General features: G+C 39.1%; 1 protein-coding gene across 1 annotated transcript; it reads right to left on the bottom strand.

The window, feature by feature from the left end:
• Positions 1 to 2,962: 2,962 nt before the first annotated feature.
• On the bottom strand, positions 2,963 to 14,512 carry LOC310988020 (anoctamin-9; the record flags this gene model as incomplete). The annotated part of the gene is made up of 23 exons (XM_083974503.1): positions 2,963 to 3,079; positions 3,306 to 3,399; positions 4,165 to 4,287; positions 4,389 to 4,542; positions 5,129 to 5,281; positions 5,364 to 5,560; positions 5,669 to 5,766; positions 5,892 to 5,949; positions 6,078 to 6,189; positions 7,153 to 7,189; positions 7,272 to 7,436; positions 7,647 to 7,751; positions 7,853 to 7,935; positions 10,503 to 10,563; positions 10,639 to 10,732; positions 10,870 to 11,004; positions 12,158 to 12,237; positions 12,877 to 12,935; positions 13,020 to 13,069; positions 13,255 to 13,391; positions 13,484 to 13,606; positions 13,698 to 13,772; positions 14,492 to 14,512. The coding sequence occupies 23 exons, from the start codon at positions 14,510 to 14,512 to the stop codon at positions 2,963 to 2,965; spliced, it is 2,331 nt and encodes a 776-aa protein (XP_083830629.1).
• Between the last annotated feature and the right edge of the window lie 3,119 nt (positions 14,513 to 17,631).

The raw sequence follows: 17,631 nt of genomic DNA, 5'->3' as shown, positions 1-17,631 counted from the left end.
CATTAGGTCTGGTCTGGTGCTTAATTGTCCCAGTTCATCCAACCCCACAGTGGATTTTGAATCATCTCAAAGTGTAATACCTCCAGCCCAGACATAATGCCAGAAAAACCAGACATCTCAGATTTCTGTAGGCTGAACACAGTTTACAGACTTGAACTATTTCGGTAATCAATCTCAGCAAAGGGAACTGAGAGAGCCCTGTGAAATATCAAGACACTTGCTGCTATACTCGCAGATTTCCAGTAGGAAGTCCAGTAGATTAAGATAAATCCTAAAACATTCACAGCTCAGAGAGATGCTTTCTGCCCTTGCTCAAGCAGGACCTGAAGCTTTATCATCCATGGTTCATGAAATTGTTGCAGCTCATTTCAATATGACCAGAGCAGGAATTGCCACATTACCACATCTGTTTACTATATCCAAGGTCAAGAAATAATTGCAGCATTTTTTTAACAGGGTTCAAGTAATAATCAGAAGAAGAATATCAGCTTTTTTTCCAGGACCACACCCTTTATTGCAGCACTATTTTCCAGGATAATATAAAGTATTGCAGCGCTTTTTACCAGGATAAGATCAAGTATTGAATCATCATTTGCCAGGGCAACATCAAAGCCACTACTACAGTACATGCAGTTGTGTGGTTCATACTGTAATGCTCTTTGTACTATACACTTTCATAAACGGGCTATAGCCAACCCTCCCTCAGAAGAATGGCACTTGTTTCTCTCCAAGCCCACACAAGAAACACTGCTGGCTTGTCCATCTCCACAGCAAGAACTGCTGCCAATGCTGCCTGCGCCAAAGAAGATGCTAAATAACAAAAAGGTTTGTGGGCAAAACATTATCATCTATTGCTACTGCACATGACACCTTTGCTTGTTCTCTTTGTGTAAAAGGGTTTGATCCAGTTTCTTCCCACTCTTCCTTAAAATGAAAAAACAAAAACAACATTTGAGTGATGATTCACTTGTATATTTTTTAAGATAAGTCAGTGCAAAAATTGACATTAATACCGGATCAGTCATTCAGCATTTCATTTTCATTCTGCATTTCAAGTCTATTAATCAACCCCTCCACGTCTTTCCTGTTCAGGGACATCAGAGATCAGATGAGATCAATGCCTACATGGTCTACTCTTTGTTTCCTGGGCACCTTGGCCCTGTTGCCTGGCAACATTGTCTCCACCGAGACGACCGACAAGATTGGACAATTGTGGATGCGTAATGTGGGTGCAAGGCCACACCACTCACTCAGCATCATGGTTGTTGAAAGGATAGGAGAATTTTCATCCTGACTATAGGCAGCCTATAATTTTTCCACCATCTGCGACAAGTGGTGTCGTCATTAAAGATTATGACTTGTATGTAAAGCAACAGTAAACATATAATTTACCATTAAAACCATGTGTTACAACTTACAATTCCTTGACCAAAGTTCGAGCGGTATTTGTGGAATTATGTTGTCTTTCAGCTGCCCACATAATGGGCTTTTCCACAAATATAATAATATTGAAATACTGTACCCTGCTGTTTCTTCAACACAAAAGCACTTGGTTCGAGCACAGATCTGTTAAGGCTGTAACTTGGCAAATTCAAAATATCAGCTATGACTATGGCACATTTTCACTGACAAATTTTAATTTAAAAGACATTTCATGAGGAGAAACATTTCCTCTTTCATATACTTATATAAAATTATTTTATACTCTGAAACATTCTTGCGTCTGAAAAGACACCATCAGATTCTGCAATAATCAGACATCTGCATTAATGCAATAATCATAATCACAGCGATTTTTACAATATAAGGCAACATCATAACACACAATCAGTACTGTTTTTGAAGAGGCAGTATAAATTATCTTTAGGCTTTCAATAAAAACACTCACTTACAACTCACAAGTATAGAGATCCACCAGAAATGCTGTATTCTTAAAATAGAATAAGAATAATCTTATGAGTTTCTGTACATGTGTTCTGTCCAAGAAAAGTTCGTCTGTCCTCGAAGTCCAACTTCATGGAGTCCAGATTGGCAGCACTTACCATCTGACTGTAAACAACAAACAAGAGCAAGAGGCCTCGGTCTGAACTCTTCATTGAGATGATTAATGGCTTTAAAGTCGACTCAACACTGTGATAGCCCACACCCTTTAAAAGGCAACACTGGGTTCATGTTCTTAGGGAAAATGTGTCCCATTGAAGTGCCTGAAGGTTGTCATGGTTCAAATGAGCTGCAAGAAACAAAAGCAAGGATGGATTAGCATTTCTGTAGAGCAACCGAAGACCCAAGACTTTTAACACAATCGTAAAGTAAACAAATTATCGGTGCTCCAAACTACCACAGTGTATTATTTACTTTGGCTGTAAGTGCAAGCACTCCTTTGCTTTTATTTAGAAGCTGTCATGCATGGAGAGGAAGGAAAGCAACAACAGAGAGCTGAGGTGACAAACAGGAAAATGTAGAGTGAAACTAGAATAGGAACAATTGTTTTCACAGCACACAGTTTGACTTGTTAAACATAGGTGTGTCTAATAATAGCACCAGATTGTGGTGTGGCGTGGCATTGCAGTTGTTCATGAAATTGAGTCATCTTTGATGTTTCACTTGAGATCTTCTTGGTATGAACCCAGAGCTCTCTTGTTTCATTAAATCTGTAAACCTAAACTAAATGGGGATGGCCGCGGTAACTAAAAACATGGCAACTTGGTTGTGATTGGATGAATTTATTGGTCACATTACGGGTGATACCAGATCAAACTAAAGGTCAGTACTGGTTTATATGGGTGAATTTGTAGTTAGGGCATGACGACTATGTTAAAAATGTATTATGACATATAATAAACAAAATGACAAGAGGAACACTAAGTTATGTTTTAATGATATTTTTAGAACTAATAATTAAGATTGTAAGTATTTTCAGCAGCCAGCTGCCACACCGGTCCAACAACATACTATCTGACACTCACCTGAGTTCCTCCTTGAGTCTTTTGAGTTTATCAAAGAGTCTGTCATTCTTGACTTGTATGGGAGCGCTCGGTACAAACCAGGCTGCGATGAACTTGAAAAAAACAACAACATGCTGCAAGCAGAGAGTTAAATGTTAGGAATGTAGGCTCTCCTTCCATCTGTGAAAATATGTTTTCATTAGAGATAAGACTCAGATTTTTTTTATAGCCCAGCTCACTGTTTTGACATTTCAAAACTTAAGTCTGACCTGTTGAGTTTTAAATAAGACAAAGAAGGGTTTTGGTGTTGTGTCAGGTGTTGTAGAAATCTCTGCTTTGTCTATGCGCCAGATGACTTACCTCAAAGAGGATGACAAATGCAAAGCGTACAGCTAATATTAGCCAAAACTGTGGGGTAAGGCTGTAGTCTTCATTGCTCCTGTAGTCTTTATAGCTGTGAGGAGGAACAGAGCAGAGAGCTGATGTTATCTCCCTTATCGGTGGCTGTTTTCAACATCTACGCACAATGGGTGATTGTGAGGACTGTGAGGATCAGCTGCCGTGACGATAAACCATTTTCATTCAGGAACACTCTCGTTGTTGATTAGTTGATTATTAGACTTGGCGCTGAGGGCTCCACTCTGGAAGCTCCCTGGATTTGACGAGCGCATGCTTTGCCGCTCCAGGGAGCGCAATACACAACCCCCTGGAGTGGACTCGAAGCAACTGAGAGGACATGGGAGCCATTTTAGACTCTGAGACACTGAGAAGGTGGAAGCTGGGGGGGCGGAGGCAAGCTTTGACAGCAGCAGCAGCTTCGTGAATGCAACAGTGTTGAGGGGGGGATGAGAGTGACAGCCTAGATTTAAATAGGCCGCCTATTGTGCTAGAATGAATGTGATTGGATGGAGACTAATTGGCTGGCCGTCAGCTGGGGCTTATGACTTCTGTGTCCTGCATTAATTTGCACAAAGCTTCATTTTATGAAAACCTTATAGCACTTTTATCAGTCCTCACAGAATCAGTGATATGCTGCCAGGATAATGACAGATCAACAGCCAGTAATACTAGTTGGTGAGAAGAGTCACTGGTTTCAAATCTGTTGTTAGTTGTAAATGATATGTTTTGAACTTGGTTCCTTGTGACATATATCTCAGAGCAGTGTCAGCGAAATGACTCTTACGCTATAAAGGACACGTATGATTAAAAAAGCACAAACCTGCAGTAAGTTGCATTAATACCACCAGGAATCATCATCTGGTCAGCTGAAAACTCGTTGTATATGTTCTGATCATCCATTTGTGCAATGGAGAGAGTATTGTTGATGTAGCCAACCATGCAGCTTGGAAAAGACAAAGACAGAAACAAGAATTAATTTAAAGACAGTGTTGCACACAACACAGACAAACAATAATACACCTCTAGAAGAGTGCACGTCCTCACTCCATATCTTTCATTGTGCCGTTGACGCTGGCACACGGGCCGTAGTAGTACCGGTACACCAGTCGAGGGATGAAGTCTGAGGACACGCCAATGACCAGCCCGTTTGTGATGACAGCTAAGACACCGATAGCCTCCAACACGTCTATCCACACACCTGCAGGAAAAGCAACAATATGAACGGTGAAAGAATGAATGTAAAAAAAACTAAGAAACAGGTTGTTGAAAACATGGCAGAATTTCAAAATCTATCAGGTCATACGATTCAACTTAATTAAAAAAATATTTGGCATGAGTATAAATAATGGGAAATGTGAAACAATTTAAAGTACAAAGAGAGAGTTGTGCCCCTTGAATTAAATCACACGTGTGACATTCAGAGTCTCTCCCTTCTACATGCTTTATAGTAACTTGAGACTTGGTACTGGTAAGAGAAACTACTTCACACGGAGCTTAGTTCACAAAGCTCTAAAAATGAGCCACAAAATGGAGCTCAGTTATAATAACACACACACACACACACACACACACACACACACACACACACACACACACACACACACACACACACACACACACACACACACACACACACACACACACACATATACTAACACTAAATCAAAGGGTCAAATCATGGGATGGATTTCTTGATTATGTATTATGCTGCAATATTATATGAATGGTGAGACTTGTCAATTAACAGTTACGATACTTATATTTAGTTCATCAGCGATCCTCACCAATATCATTGGTTTTCTTGGGAACCAATCTGCGCTCCAGAGTGACCATCTTTATGGCATCCAATCGAATCTCTATTACATTATTAATGAGGGCTAACAGAGGCGCGAGAGGAAATGCTGCCACAAATATGGTGGTAAAGCTGAACTGAATCACTGTGGAGAGAACAAAGAGAAATATTATTAGCCCAAACTAACTGACTATTGTTGTTTTTTAAGCCTCCTGCGGAGTTTGTACCCATTTCGAGGAACTCATTGAACAAGCTGAAGGAGTCAACGTCATTGAGGTGGAAGTTGTTGAGCCAGTCTCGAAGCTTGCAGTTGTCACACAGTTCAGCTCCGTGTTTGGCCTCTGATTCCTCTTTCAGATAACAGTGGGCACATTTCCTCTGTAGTTTATGGGTTTTTCTCTTTTTCACCCACCTGCTGAACCATCTGATAAAAACAAGAGACGGTGTTCACTGGTCTGGAATCCAGTGTCAGAAAGTGTTTGCTACTTTGGACACGTACGTTTTATAATCTTAAAATTAGTTTTATACTCACGGGCCGGTGAACTCAAAGACATTGTTGATGGTTTGCTTGAGCACCATTATAATTGCCATTTGAATGAACAAGTCTGTGAGACATCCACTGGGGTGACACTGTACAAAAAAGTGAGGTGTTTGGAATAAAATCTTTATTTAAAAAAACAATCAAATCCGATGCAATATTTTCATGTGCCAAAATGAAAATGCAACATAAAACTTTATGAGATATGTGTACTCACCTCTTCAAGCCTCCATTTCCCTGCAATCCGTACGTAACCACCAGGATGACCATTTATCCTGAGGGAAGTTACACAAAAAAGCCATTATTAGTGTGTTACTGTTGTGCTCAGCATGAACATGTTCTTATACACTGTATTTAACCACTAAAATAAACTCTAATGCTGAACTATCAGCCAAGTCCTTACCTGCCCAGAAAAAAGGCCACGTAGAAGAGCGAGGAAAAATAGGTGAAGAACTGGAAGGTGAACATCTTGACGGTGAAACTTTTCTCTGTGGCAGCAAAGGATCTTGTTTCCTCTAGTGATGACAAACCTCATGTCAGTGTTTGTCTGTTTACATCTAATCCACCATGTAGTGCATGAAATACTAAGATTAGCCTAGATGTGTAGAAATATATTGTTCATTTTTGTAAGTTCTTCAGTCAGTTTGAATTAATTCCACCTAATAAAGCGCTGATATGTAATAAAGGCGCATTCAATAACCATAATGAGATCATACTAATTAGACTCTGATATCAGGTATGTGGCCACAGTCCGGTGATTCTCCTGTCATAACAAGTCAAAATATCTGATTTGAAGGAAACAATATGCCATGTACCACAACCAAATGGCATATACATGTAACAACATGGCACAGGTAAATCCTACATGACGATACCATAAGTCTAAATATCAACACATAGCATATATGTTTTCAGTCTCACCCTCAGACCCTCTTTCCACATTTCTATTGTCGTCACCCCTGCCCTGCCCCTATACATGACCTCAGTGTGTTTCCCTCCTCTGATATCACCTGAGCTATGACACGTCTTTACAGCGGCTCTTATATGGTGGCCCAGTTACAATGTTCAGGCTAAGACCTGAACTCTGCCCATGAGCAGTTCCTTCATACTGCGTCATAAAGACACAGTTGTTCCTGCTTTGTGCATCTAGACTGACGTTACCTAAAGAAATAAATGTCATAGGGTGACCCTGTAACAGCAGCTTTGGGCCACTGAACAGAGGGCAGCTTTTAGTATCTACAGTATTAGCCAGTTCATTCATTTTGGGAAGTTGCCGTAGTGCTCTAAACACCACTTACCTGCCTGACAAGTGTTACTCACTATTCTAATAACGGCTTATTTTACATTCCTGAAACATGATGTGTTGTTAAAACAAAATGATAGCTTCACATCACAGGATGTCTGAGAGCTAATGTTCAAATCAAATGTTTAACAGCATCCATTTAAAATGTGGAAAACAACAGGAAACATGAACACACCTATTTCACAAAGCTTCATGGCAACAATCCTGTTAACCTGCAAAGACAGAGACGAGGTCAGAGTCAAAGAGAAGAATATCAGAGCAAAGACCAACATACACATCTGAAGTCATGTGTACCCGTGTCATGACAGTGATGATGATGTAATGGAAGACGGCCCCGAGCATCATCGCTCCACTGGTGGAGTGGCTATGCAGGAACGCAGATGACGAGTTCGCCAAGAGCACTGCGGAAATCACCCTGAACACCACCAAGGCGTGTGTCAGGCCAATGATCACCAACAACTGTGGAAACACAGACACACTCATTGGAACCAATATACTTCTGATGGCTCTCATTGTATTTACATGAAACCTGAACCACAGCAGCATCCACCTCAATCTTGTTTCAACCAAAGTTATAAGGTTATTTTAACCCTATAAAGCTAATAAAAGTTCTGATACCATACAAGTGTTTTAAATATGTGAAAAGTGGCAAAACAACAAGTTACCTACCATGGCTGTGACACAGATCAAGACCAAAGTGCTGCGCAGGTAGGAGTGCTTATGTATCTTGGGTTCACACTTGACATTGTTCACAATTTCCAAGATCAGTTCTTCCTACGATTGATATTAAAAGAAAAAAACATACAGCCATGAATTCAACTGTGAAGGCTGACCTGGTGGCTGACATTGAATATAATGTGTAATATTGTTCGTACCTCCTCCTCACACCAGTCAGACACCTTCCATTCACACACATAGGAAGCCCGATGTCTCTTCCAAAACTCCAAAAACAGTGTTGCTGTGAAAAACAGGGACTTTCACTAAGTAACAAGGTCAAATGTATTATTTGGTAAAAAAAAAAAAAAAAGAAACAAACAAAAATGAATACAGCAATAACACATGTATGTGTATTCGTCCTCCATTTGGTATGTTATATTCTAAATAAGTATGGAAAATATTGGAAACATATCTCTGTATTTTGGGGTGTTTGGTGGATGTTTGGCGTTATTTCTTTCACTGAATGTAAGAAGACATCACATCATAAGAAAACGTTAAAAACAAACAAACAAAAACTGCAACTATTTTGAAATTTTCAAAAAAAGATTTTAAGATGGCAATGCCATGTTGAGGTGGTGGAAGGATTTTGTGTCCTATAACCCTGGGAGCCGTGTTGGTAGGATGTCCAAAAGTAGACTGTTCCTAGGAGCCAGACTACTGACAATTGCTAAAACCCTGTAGCAACCAAAAACGTAATAACGGCCAATAACGTAATAACAGCCAATAATGTAATAATTTTGGCCATTTTAAATGTAATAAAGCCAATGATGTAATAACATGCCAATAATGTAATAAAACTTTTGAGCCAATAACGTAATAACATTTTGCCAATAATGTAATGATTTATTACATTATTGGCTGGTAATAACTGGTGTCGATAATGTAATAATACATAAATATGACTGCAGTTCTTGGAAATAAAAGGGTTTTTTGCAGTTTTTGTGCAGTTTGCTAATCAAAAATAGGTATAGTGGATGACATAGTGGTCATATTTATTCATCCAAGATATGTACTATCTTTCACCTCTCTCTCTCTCTCTCTTCTACCATGCTTAATGATATGTTTGCAAACGGAAGAAGTAAGCATTGTAGGCTATCAACAACCTCCAAAACATAACCAAACTTGTGTAGTTTTTAATTTTCAAACATGAAAATCAAAGTTAGACGTATGAAACCTGCAGAGATTTCATTTTAGATCTCCAACAGCTGGTTTCAGTAGTGATCTATTTGTTGATTGGTGCTGCAAAAGAAAACATTTCTTTGAGAAAGAGATTTCTGAATGTGTAAAATTGTGCTGCCACTTCATTTGGAACTTCAGTTGGGTGTTCTGGAGATAACGCTAACCATCAAGTTGGACAAATGATGGCTATATATGTTAATTAAAACATATGCAAACATATCATTAAGCATGGTAGAAGTGAGAGAGAGAGAGAGAGAGAGAGAGAGAGAGAGAGAGAGAGAGAGAGAGAGAGAGAGAGAGGTGAAAGATAGTACATCTTGGATGAATAAATATGACGACTATGTCATCCACTATACCTATTTTTGATTAGCAAACTGCACAAAACTGCCTTTTATTTCCAAGAACTGCAGTCATATTTATGTATTATTACATTATCGGCACCAGTTATTACATTGTCAAAGGTTTTTTTTAATACTAGGCCAATAACGTAATAACCAGCCAATAATGTAATAACTTATTACATTATTGGCAAAATGTTATTACGTTATTGGCTCAAAAGTTTTATTACATTATTGGCTTTATTACATTTAAAATGGCCAAAATTATTACGTTATTGGCTGTTATTACGTTATTGGCCGTTATTACGTTTTGAATGAGGATGTATGAGTGAGGGTAATGGATGGATCTGGAGCCCCCTCCTGGAGCCAGACCTGGTAGTGGAGCCTGCCTGTGACCAGGTTTTGAAACTCTTATCTGAAGCAAGTGGTTCTTTGTTAATGGGCCTCTGTATTAGTCATAGTAAACACCATGTTCAAACATAACATGCCTTATAAGTCAAAAGGGCTGTAGCCTCAGCAGTTGCAGAAGCAACAGCAAGGCTGGAGAGGGAGTTTGGGGAGATTGTGGAAGACTTTTTTTTGTTTTCAAACACAAATGCAGTGATTTCCTGCTTAGCTTGCTCCCACCACAACACAACCACAGATAATTGGAAGAAAATGGATGATGAATGGACTGCGTTGAGCACTCCAGCTAAATGTGCTGTACTCCTCCCTCCTACTCCTGCTCTGCTAATAACCTTTGCCTGAGCAGACCATTATTCAAAGCAAATTCTTTGTCTCTGCAAGACTGGTGAACATAGGTTTGAAAAGAGACTGTAAACTTTCAAAAATTCACCAAACACAGAGGGTAAAAGCTGAAGAACAAAGTGACTGATATATATGTTCTTATAGATGACTAGACCACCCCCATCGCCAGATGGCCTGTGCTGATTAAGATGTGAGTAGCCAGGACAAGTAGGTTTCCTCAGTGATGTGGCATCTCCTTGGCAGTATGTGTCTTAGTGAATAAAAAAACATCCAGGCAGTTGGACAAAATATATGCAGGCAGATAAATAAAAGGCTTGATTGTAGATTGTAAATTGTCCTGTATAGCAAAAAACGTTCAGGCGAATAAACAACAGTATTGGAAAGAGTTAGATTTTACAGTTATCTTTATCAAATTTGATTTTGACGGCTGTGATAAATCTACCTATCAGACCTATCTGTCTTTGGTAAGGATGTGAATATTGAAAATAAGCCAGAATTTTGACAGGAGAGTAAGTGGCGTGTAATACAGGTACACAAAACTCACCCCACACTGCCATGAACATTGCAAAGAACACCGTGCCGTTATTGTCAAACAGCAGGTTCACCTGTAGGAAGACAGAACCTTTAATTAGCATCGACACACAAGTACATCATTCTGCAGTATAGTAGCGCTGATGTACCTTGGCATATGTGCAGGTGTCGGAGAGCTGCCAAACTTTGCACCCATTGTCACAAAGTGGACACATCACTGTGCCAGACTCACAAACCTCCTTTCTAAAATACAGTGAACACTTTGGTTATTACAGCGTAAATCAATAATAACTACAAAATCTATAAGTAAACCTTCCCAAAATGATCAGCAATAAAACTCTATAATAACACAGACATTGTGGAGTTGTCGATAAACTCACATGAGGGGTGAAGTGTTAAAGAAAGCAAGGCCATAGAGGAAGACAATCAAACCAATGCCAGCAGGAGGGATGAGCAGGAATGTGTACCAGCCCAACCACAGGTAGTACAAGGCCACCTTCTCCCCAAAGTAATTCCTGTCACACACACAAACACACACACTTTATAGACAATGTATATGAAGATAGTAACATATATACTGTAGTATATAGATACTGTATAGATCTATTTTATGATGCATTGTCTGGCATCCCTGATGTTTAGTACACGTCATGCTGGTTTGCATCTGGCAACCAACTAAGTTGCAGGAAATAGGTCTCAATCTCTCATTCCTGAGTTACAGCACTGAATAACATCCAGAAAGGTTTTTAGAGAACATTATGATGACACAATGATTTTCACCTTTGACCTTTTGGATAAAAACTATCATTGCTTTGTTTTATCACAACAGACATTTGAGTTAAATTTTTGACTTGACCTTCTTATCTCATCAGTTTGTTCTGAGAATGAGATGAGACCAGCCCTTACTGTGGCCAGCTGGGAGACACTTGGCACTTTTTAAAGCACGTCTTAAAACTCATTTGTTTAAACTGGCTTTTAATATTGATTAACTTTTACCTTTTGATATGTATTTTATTGTTGTGTTTTCTTGTTTTGTTTTTTCCATGCCATTTGTCACCTGAAATGTTATTTCTTTTCTGTAAAGCACTTTGATCATCTGTCCGATGTTGTAAGGTGCTATATAAATAAACTTTATTATTATTATTATTATTTAACAATGTATGTTTATAATAATACATAACAAGTCTGCAAATTTTGAATTTTACAACATAAATAGCATTCATTTTATTTCATGACAGTGGGTTGTGTTCTGGTTTTCTATAATAATGCAGATAAAGCCTGGACGTTTTTTATGTCTTGACTGTTATATGTTGTAATAATCGTAATATGTTTCTAACAAACTGACTTAAATGGCTGCATACAGTATATTGTTTTTTTTTTTATTATTATGGGATCGTGCCAGTTTGAACTGTGTCCTGCTGTTTGCTCTGAATTTTACTGAATCAAAGACAACAACAGCTCTGATCATTACCGGCATTAAGCACTGTACAACATTTTAAATGACGAGTTCGAACAATGGCTGCATGATGTGTGGGGGGGTTTGCTGAACATTGCCTTGTTGATCCTTGAACCTACTCCTGAGTAAGATGACATGGAAAACAATAAAGCTGCTACAGTATATCTGCAATTGTATACAAAGCAAAATAATGAATAGGCTGTTGTCCAAACCTGACAGCAGTTATGGGTTGCCCTTGGAGACAGGCTGTCCATCGTGCCCAGTTCTCCTTCAGCTCTCTCTGTTTCTTTTTCTGAAAGCAGGAAAAACAAGGAAAACGTCAACAAGAAGAGCTTTATGCAAACAGGTTCACACAACGTACAGTGATATTGAAAAGAGAAGCTTGATAGTGATATCTGTCTCAAATTGTCACCCATAATGTTATAAAGTAGACAAAGACAGAGTCACATGTACAATGGGTAGATGTGTGTAAAGTATGTACAGTAGCAATGTAGTGTACAGTATACGCACACACACACATATGCCCACTTCCTCCCAACATCGAATGATTCACTATTATCATGACCTGCATATGATCTGAGCAAACAGATATTTTTTGGCAGGAATGCATTGTTTCGTAATTGCCGCTGCCAAGTTTCACTTTGCAATTTTAGAAGCTCTTCAAAATACTTATGTAGGCTATCAAATGAAAAGCAGAGATATATCAACAAATAACAATGTCACTATCTTTAGCGTAAGACTGTGTGTGTCTCCATGGAGAACACAATGAGTGTTTATTTATACACTATCAAAGGCAAACTTCTAGAAAACCACAGCGCCCTGGTAATCAGATAATCAGATATGGTGACACCATTACATGAAAGTTTGAGATAATACATTGAGGGTATACAAATAAAAGTCTGTGAGGAGAAAAACCTCATTTGATTGTTACCTCATGTAAGCAGAACTTTGCCTCAAAAACATTCATCTTCACGAGATCCCGAAGACCCTCTGGGAAGATTTACAAGTAAGAGAAACATTGTGAGAAATTTGGGAGCCTGAATGACAGTGAGCGACTTTTAAATAACTCCTCACCTCCTGAATGGATCGGGGTGTGATTCAGGATGAAGTGGACGATCCTTATCCTGAAATTAGGACATGTATCACATGTTTAAAAAGTTTGACTTGTGGAAAGTGAAAGAAAAAGCATGCAGTAGCTGTACATACTGCACGCATGCATTTGAGGTGTCATTACATGTGACACAAAGGAGACATTGCACAACTATACGTACAGTCATATGAGACAAACAAACATGGCCACATGGTTTACCGGGTGCTGAGCGGCATACTGCTCTGATCCGAGCTCCAGTTGCAAGCATCAGACACTTTGAGCAGATACCTGTACTTCTCAAAAATTTCTTTTGGTGCTTGAATCCCATAGAAGATGAGATCATCGTCTACGATTTTCTAACAGGAGTGAAAAAAGACAAGATGAGGAAATAAATCTTGGGACCTTTACAACAGTACAGATACTGTTTATCTTATTATCAGAGACTTACTGTTACTCTTATGTTCTTCTTTTTCAATTCTTCAATGTATTCGTTTTGCTTCCTGAAAGCGTCTCTCTCCTGGTTCTCCTTAGTTTTGGCAACCAGGACATAGTCATATGACAGTGGAGTGTGCTGTTTAATAAAGATCAGATGCCAAAGTCATGCTTTCAGACATTTGATGGATCAGCTTTCATGGATGAAGTGGTCAGTCAGTGTGTCTTACCACAGGAGGAAGTGATGTCTGTTCATTCCCATTCTCTCTTACCACTCCCATTAATTCCAGTAATTCAATACTGGGCTATATAACAAAATAAGAAATACATCAACAAACTTAGAGAGAGAGATTACAGTAGTACCCTTATAAAAGGTGCACATCGTGAATACATGTTATAGTTCTAGATTAATACAGACGATGACGGCGATGTAAAAGAGTTTATCGTGAGAGAAATTGGAATAGGGTTACGTTGGTATGCGATACTGAGTATGTGGGGGGGAAAAAAGGCTGAAAGGTCATGATCTACAAAAGAATCCAGTCCAACTATAACATGGGGGTGTGTCAATGAATGCCACTGAGCTGACAGAAACCCTGTAGTGATCTTGACTCACTCTAGAGAACAGTGGCTCATCTAACCTGACTGAACAGCATGGCATGTTGATATGAGCAGTTACAGTCATGCCAACACTAAATAAGGCTATTACAGCCTAACAGTCTGCACATTGTTACAAGTAGGTGCAACACAGTGAAGGTGTGGCAGGTTAAAAACAAAAACAATATGAGAGCAATAAGGGAGGCCCAGTCATTTCACCCAATCCTGATTCAAATAAACATCCATGTAGTACAGGTATAATAAGAGTGAGTCTTGTATTGGTCTCTATTGGAGCTATTCAGGCAAAGACTGTGAGGATTGTCATTTCATGTTGAAAACAGCAGGCCAGTGGCACCATAACAACAAACACAGCTCCATTGTCAATCGATATAACCTCTGTATATGGGTACACATGAATAAGATCACCTACCTGCCTCCTGTGGACGGGCATGATGTGTTGGTGCTGAATGCAGTTGCGACAGAAAAAAATAAGTCAATAAATTAATAAGGAGAAAAAAAAAATCTTAAGTCACCATTCACTGATCCCAGAGCCGTTCGCCCAGCTCATCGATACGCCAAACTATAAAATGACATGAGGACTGTGGAGCAGGCACTCGGTAACTTCCGTACTTCCTCCAGGAACAAGCGTGTTGTCGTTGCACTGGAGGAGGAATGTAAAAGCGACTCTACCTGTTGCTGCTGCTGCTGTCACAGCTCAACAACCAACACCTTTTCTCTCTCTCTCTCTTTTTTGTCCTCTCGCTCAGTATTTATCAGCGATGCAGTCATCAAATCAAGCAAATAATACAGGTCCTCTGTGTGTTTCAGCAGCTGCATTCAAGCACACGCGTCCACGAGATGGTTTAGTCAGGTGCAAAGGAATGGCAATGCTCCTGCTACCTCCTCCTCGCTGATGCTAAACGCCTTCGATCCGCCGCTAGATGGCGGCAGACACACTCACACTGATTTAATCACTGCACTGATTCTTCCCACACATATTCACACAGCAGGCAGCACTGAGTGTGACATTTGATTTAAAAAAAAAGAGAGAGAGAGAGAAATCACTTCAACACTTTGAGTCATTCAATTACAATTTGAAAGGAACTCGAGGCCCCTAATGGATGAGCTGGTTCATTACTATTCACAGCAGAATATTAAGTAAGCAAGGCGAGCATGGAAATAAAGACATTACCAAATAATTCCCATTCAGGTTCAATATTCACCCTGACATCCATCAGAAATATTAGGTTTAGAATTAAAGCTATTATAGCACCACAAACAAAACTAATATTCTATCGAAACATGTTCAAAATAAACTCACCTGTCTGGCTGTCTCAGATGTTCTGTGCTGGAGGATCGGCTTATTGATAGTGAAAACAAATGTATCTCTCCTCTGTGAACTTAAGCGACTAAGACGCTGCCTCAGCAGTTTTACTGTCTATTGTGGGTTCCCTTTTTTTGGTAACCAACAAGTTCACAGGAAGCATCGAACTGAAAGTCCTAAATGAATAGGGTAATGCAGGAGAATGAAAATAAAATAGTTTTACAATATGGTAAATACTCAGTGGTGGAGATAAAGTTTAGTTTTAAGGTAGGAAACTTATATAGCTGATTTCCAACTTACTTTTTTTTAATCCAGTACACAACAAAACACATGATCAACCTATAAAAAACACAATGACTTATTAAACTGTCCAGTAATATAAAACTATTACTACTACACAAAAATCTGCTTTACAAGTAATGTAACATACTGTAGCTAGATAAATGATCTATCACTCTTTGAAAGGGTCGGTCTACATACTTGTATTTTTAATATTGTATTTTGTATCTTGAAAATGTAAGTCTTAAAGGCAGGACTTTTACTTCTGAAGTCATTCTTTTGGTGGTGTGTAAAGATCGTTCATGGTTTAAAACTATAATTCTTTCATATATCCATTTTAAACTGTAGGCTACTTGGAATGGGAGGCCTCTCTATACAGAAGCTACTGTATACCTAATCTTTCTGTGAACTTATTTAATTTTATCTTACACATGAACTCCATTATAGAGTCCAGAACCTTTTTCTGTTTCTCGTCCTTTCTCTTTTGCAGTAAAAGAAGAAAAACTAACATCTCGAGGGGGTGGCCCACCATGCCCTGTTATTAAATCTGATTTTTACCATTAGTCCTGGAAACCTTGAAAAGAAGTGCACACCCAGGAGGACCCACATGTCAAGAAAGAGAGGCAAACCAATGTTGAAGAAAAAGTGGTCGCAAAAATAAGCGGCTATATTTCTGTACTCAGCCACACCCCACAGAGGAGGATAAGATAATTACACCAGTACAGGACTGTGTAAACCACTTGAAGGGTGACAGAGGGGGCCACTGCTACTAAATTTGACCAGACTGGAAGTACAGAGTAGAGAGATGGCTGGGAGGGGCAGGGGAAAGCTGCTGATAGACCCTTTCCTGGATTGCCTGTCATAGACGAACAGACATACAAACGTGTGAATGAGTGGGAAGCGAAATCTAAACATAAAGTTTCTTAAATCAAAACACTACATTAAACATCCGAGTGACTGGTGAAAGATACAGTAGAGTCCACGGTCTACAGTATAGCCTATGAGCACAGACTAGCTTGAATATCATGGTTTTTCATTTACTGAAGACCTTTTACAATTATAACTTATGAGCAGTCACTCTCCAATTATATTGAGAGTGAATGTCTCTCTTATACCATCTAAACATTGGCTGGACAGGTTTCTTGTGGGACTCTTGATGTAAGGACAGTTTTGTGTGAGTTAAAAGGCCAGTGTGGTTGGTTGTGAAGAAGCTCCCACTCGAGACATTTGCCAAACAAATAGCCTGCCTAAGCAAATGACTGAGGGAACATTGTGACGGGGCATCAAATCCAAGAAATCTAAATCATTGATGTCTGTCTGTGTTCCATTTCTATACCTTCAATGGCTCGTATGCTGGTTATAACTATATATGGTAGTTTGGTTTCTCAGTAGTTTCAGTATAGTCGACATGTTTTCATTTCATATTTTTTCAACTACTGGTACAACTGTCCTATAAGGTATGATTGCCAGGTTGTGGAAAATGAACCGAATAGGTTCTTCTTTTCTTTTTTTCTTGTTAAAACCTTTTTTTACAGTCTATGGTTAAAACAGACTGAGAAACCCACTACCTTAGCGACTCTCTAAACTTCCCTGTTGAGACAAAAGTAAGCCTTTGATGAATTTATATTCCACTTGGAAGATTTTCCAAAACCTGGCATCCATAGCTGATATTTTAACAACAGCTGATTCAACGACCTTTACAATAACAACCGTGCCTGACCTCAGAAGTGTTAGCCGACTGTTAAACTGCCGGTGTGACCATGTGTCACCATCAGTGTTGGGGAAGATATACTTTGCAAGCGTAGCTTGTAAAACTAGGCTACATGTAGTTCAGTAGTTTGAGCAAATTCTACCCCTGGAGAAATGTAGTTTGTAAAACTACAGCTAAAAAAAAGTAGCTTTAACTGTTTATACTCATTTAACTCAGCGTTAAATAAATCAACATGGTGTAGCTTATAAGAAAATAT

This window comes from Trachurus trachurus (assembly GCF_905171665.1).
Source record: "Trachurus trachurus genome assembly, chromosome: 6".
In the NCBI taxonomy this organism is placed as follows: Eukaryota; Metazoa; Chordata; class Actinopteri; order Carangiformes; family Carangidae; genus Trachurus; species Trachurus trachurus.
Note: the sequence above shows the minus strand (reverse complement) of the source record. Positions and strands in the feature narration are given on the sequence as shown.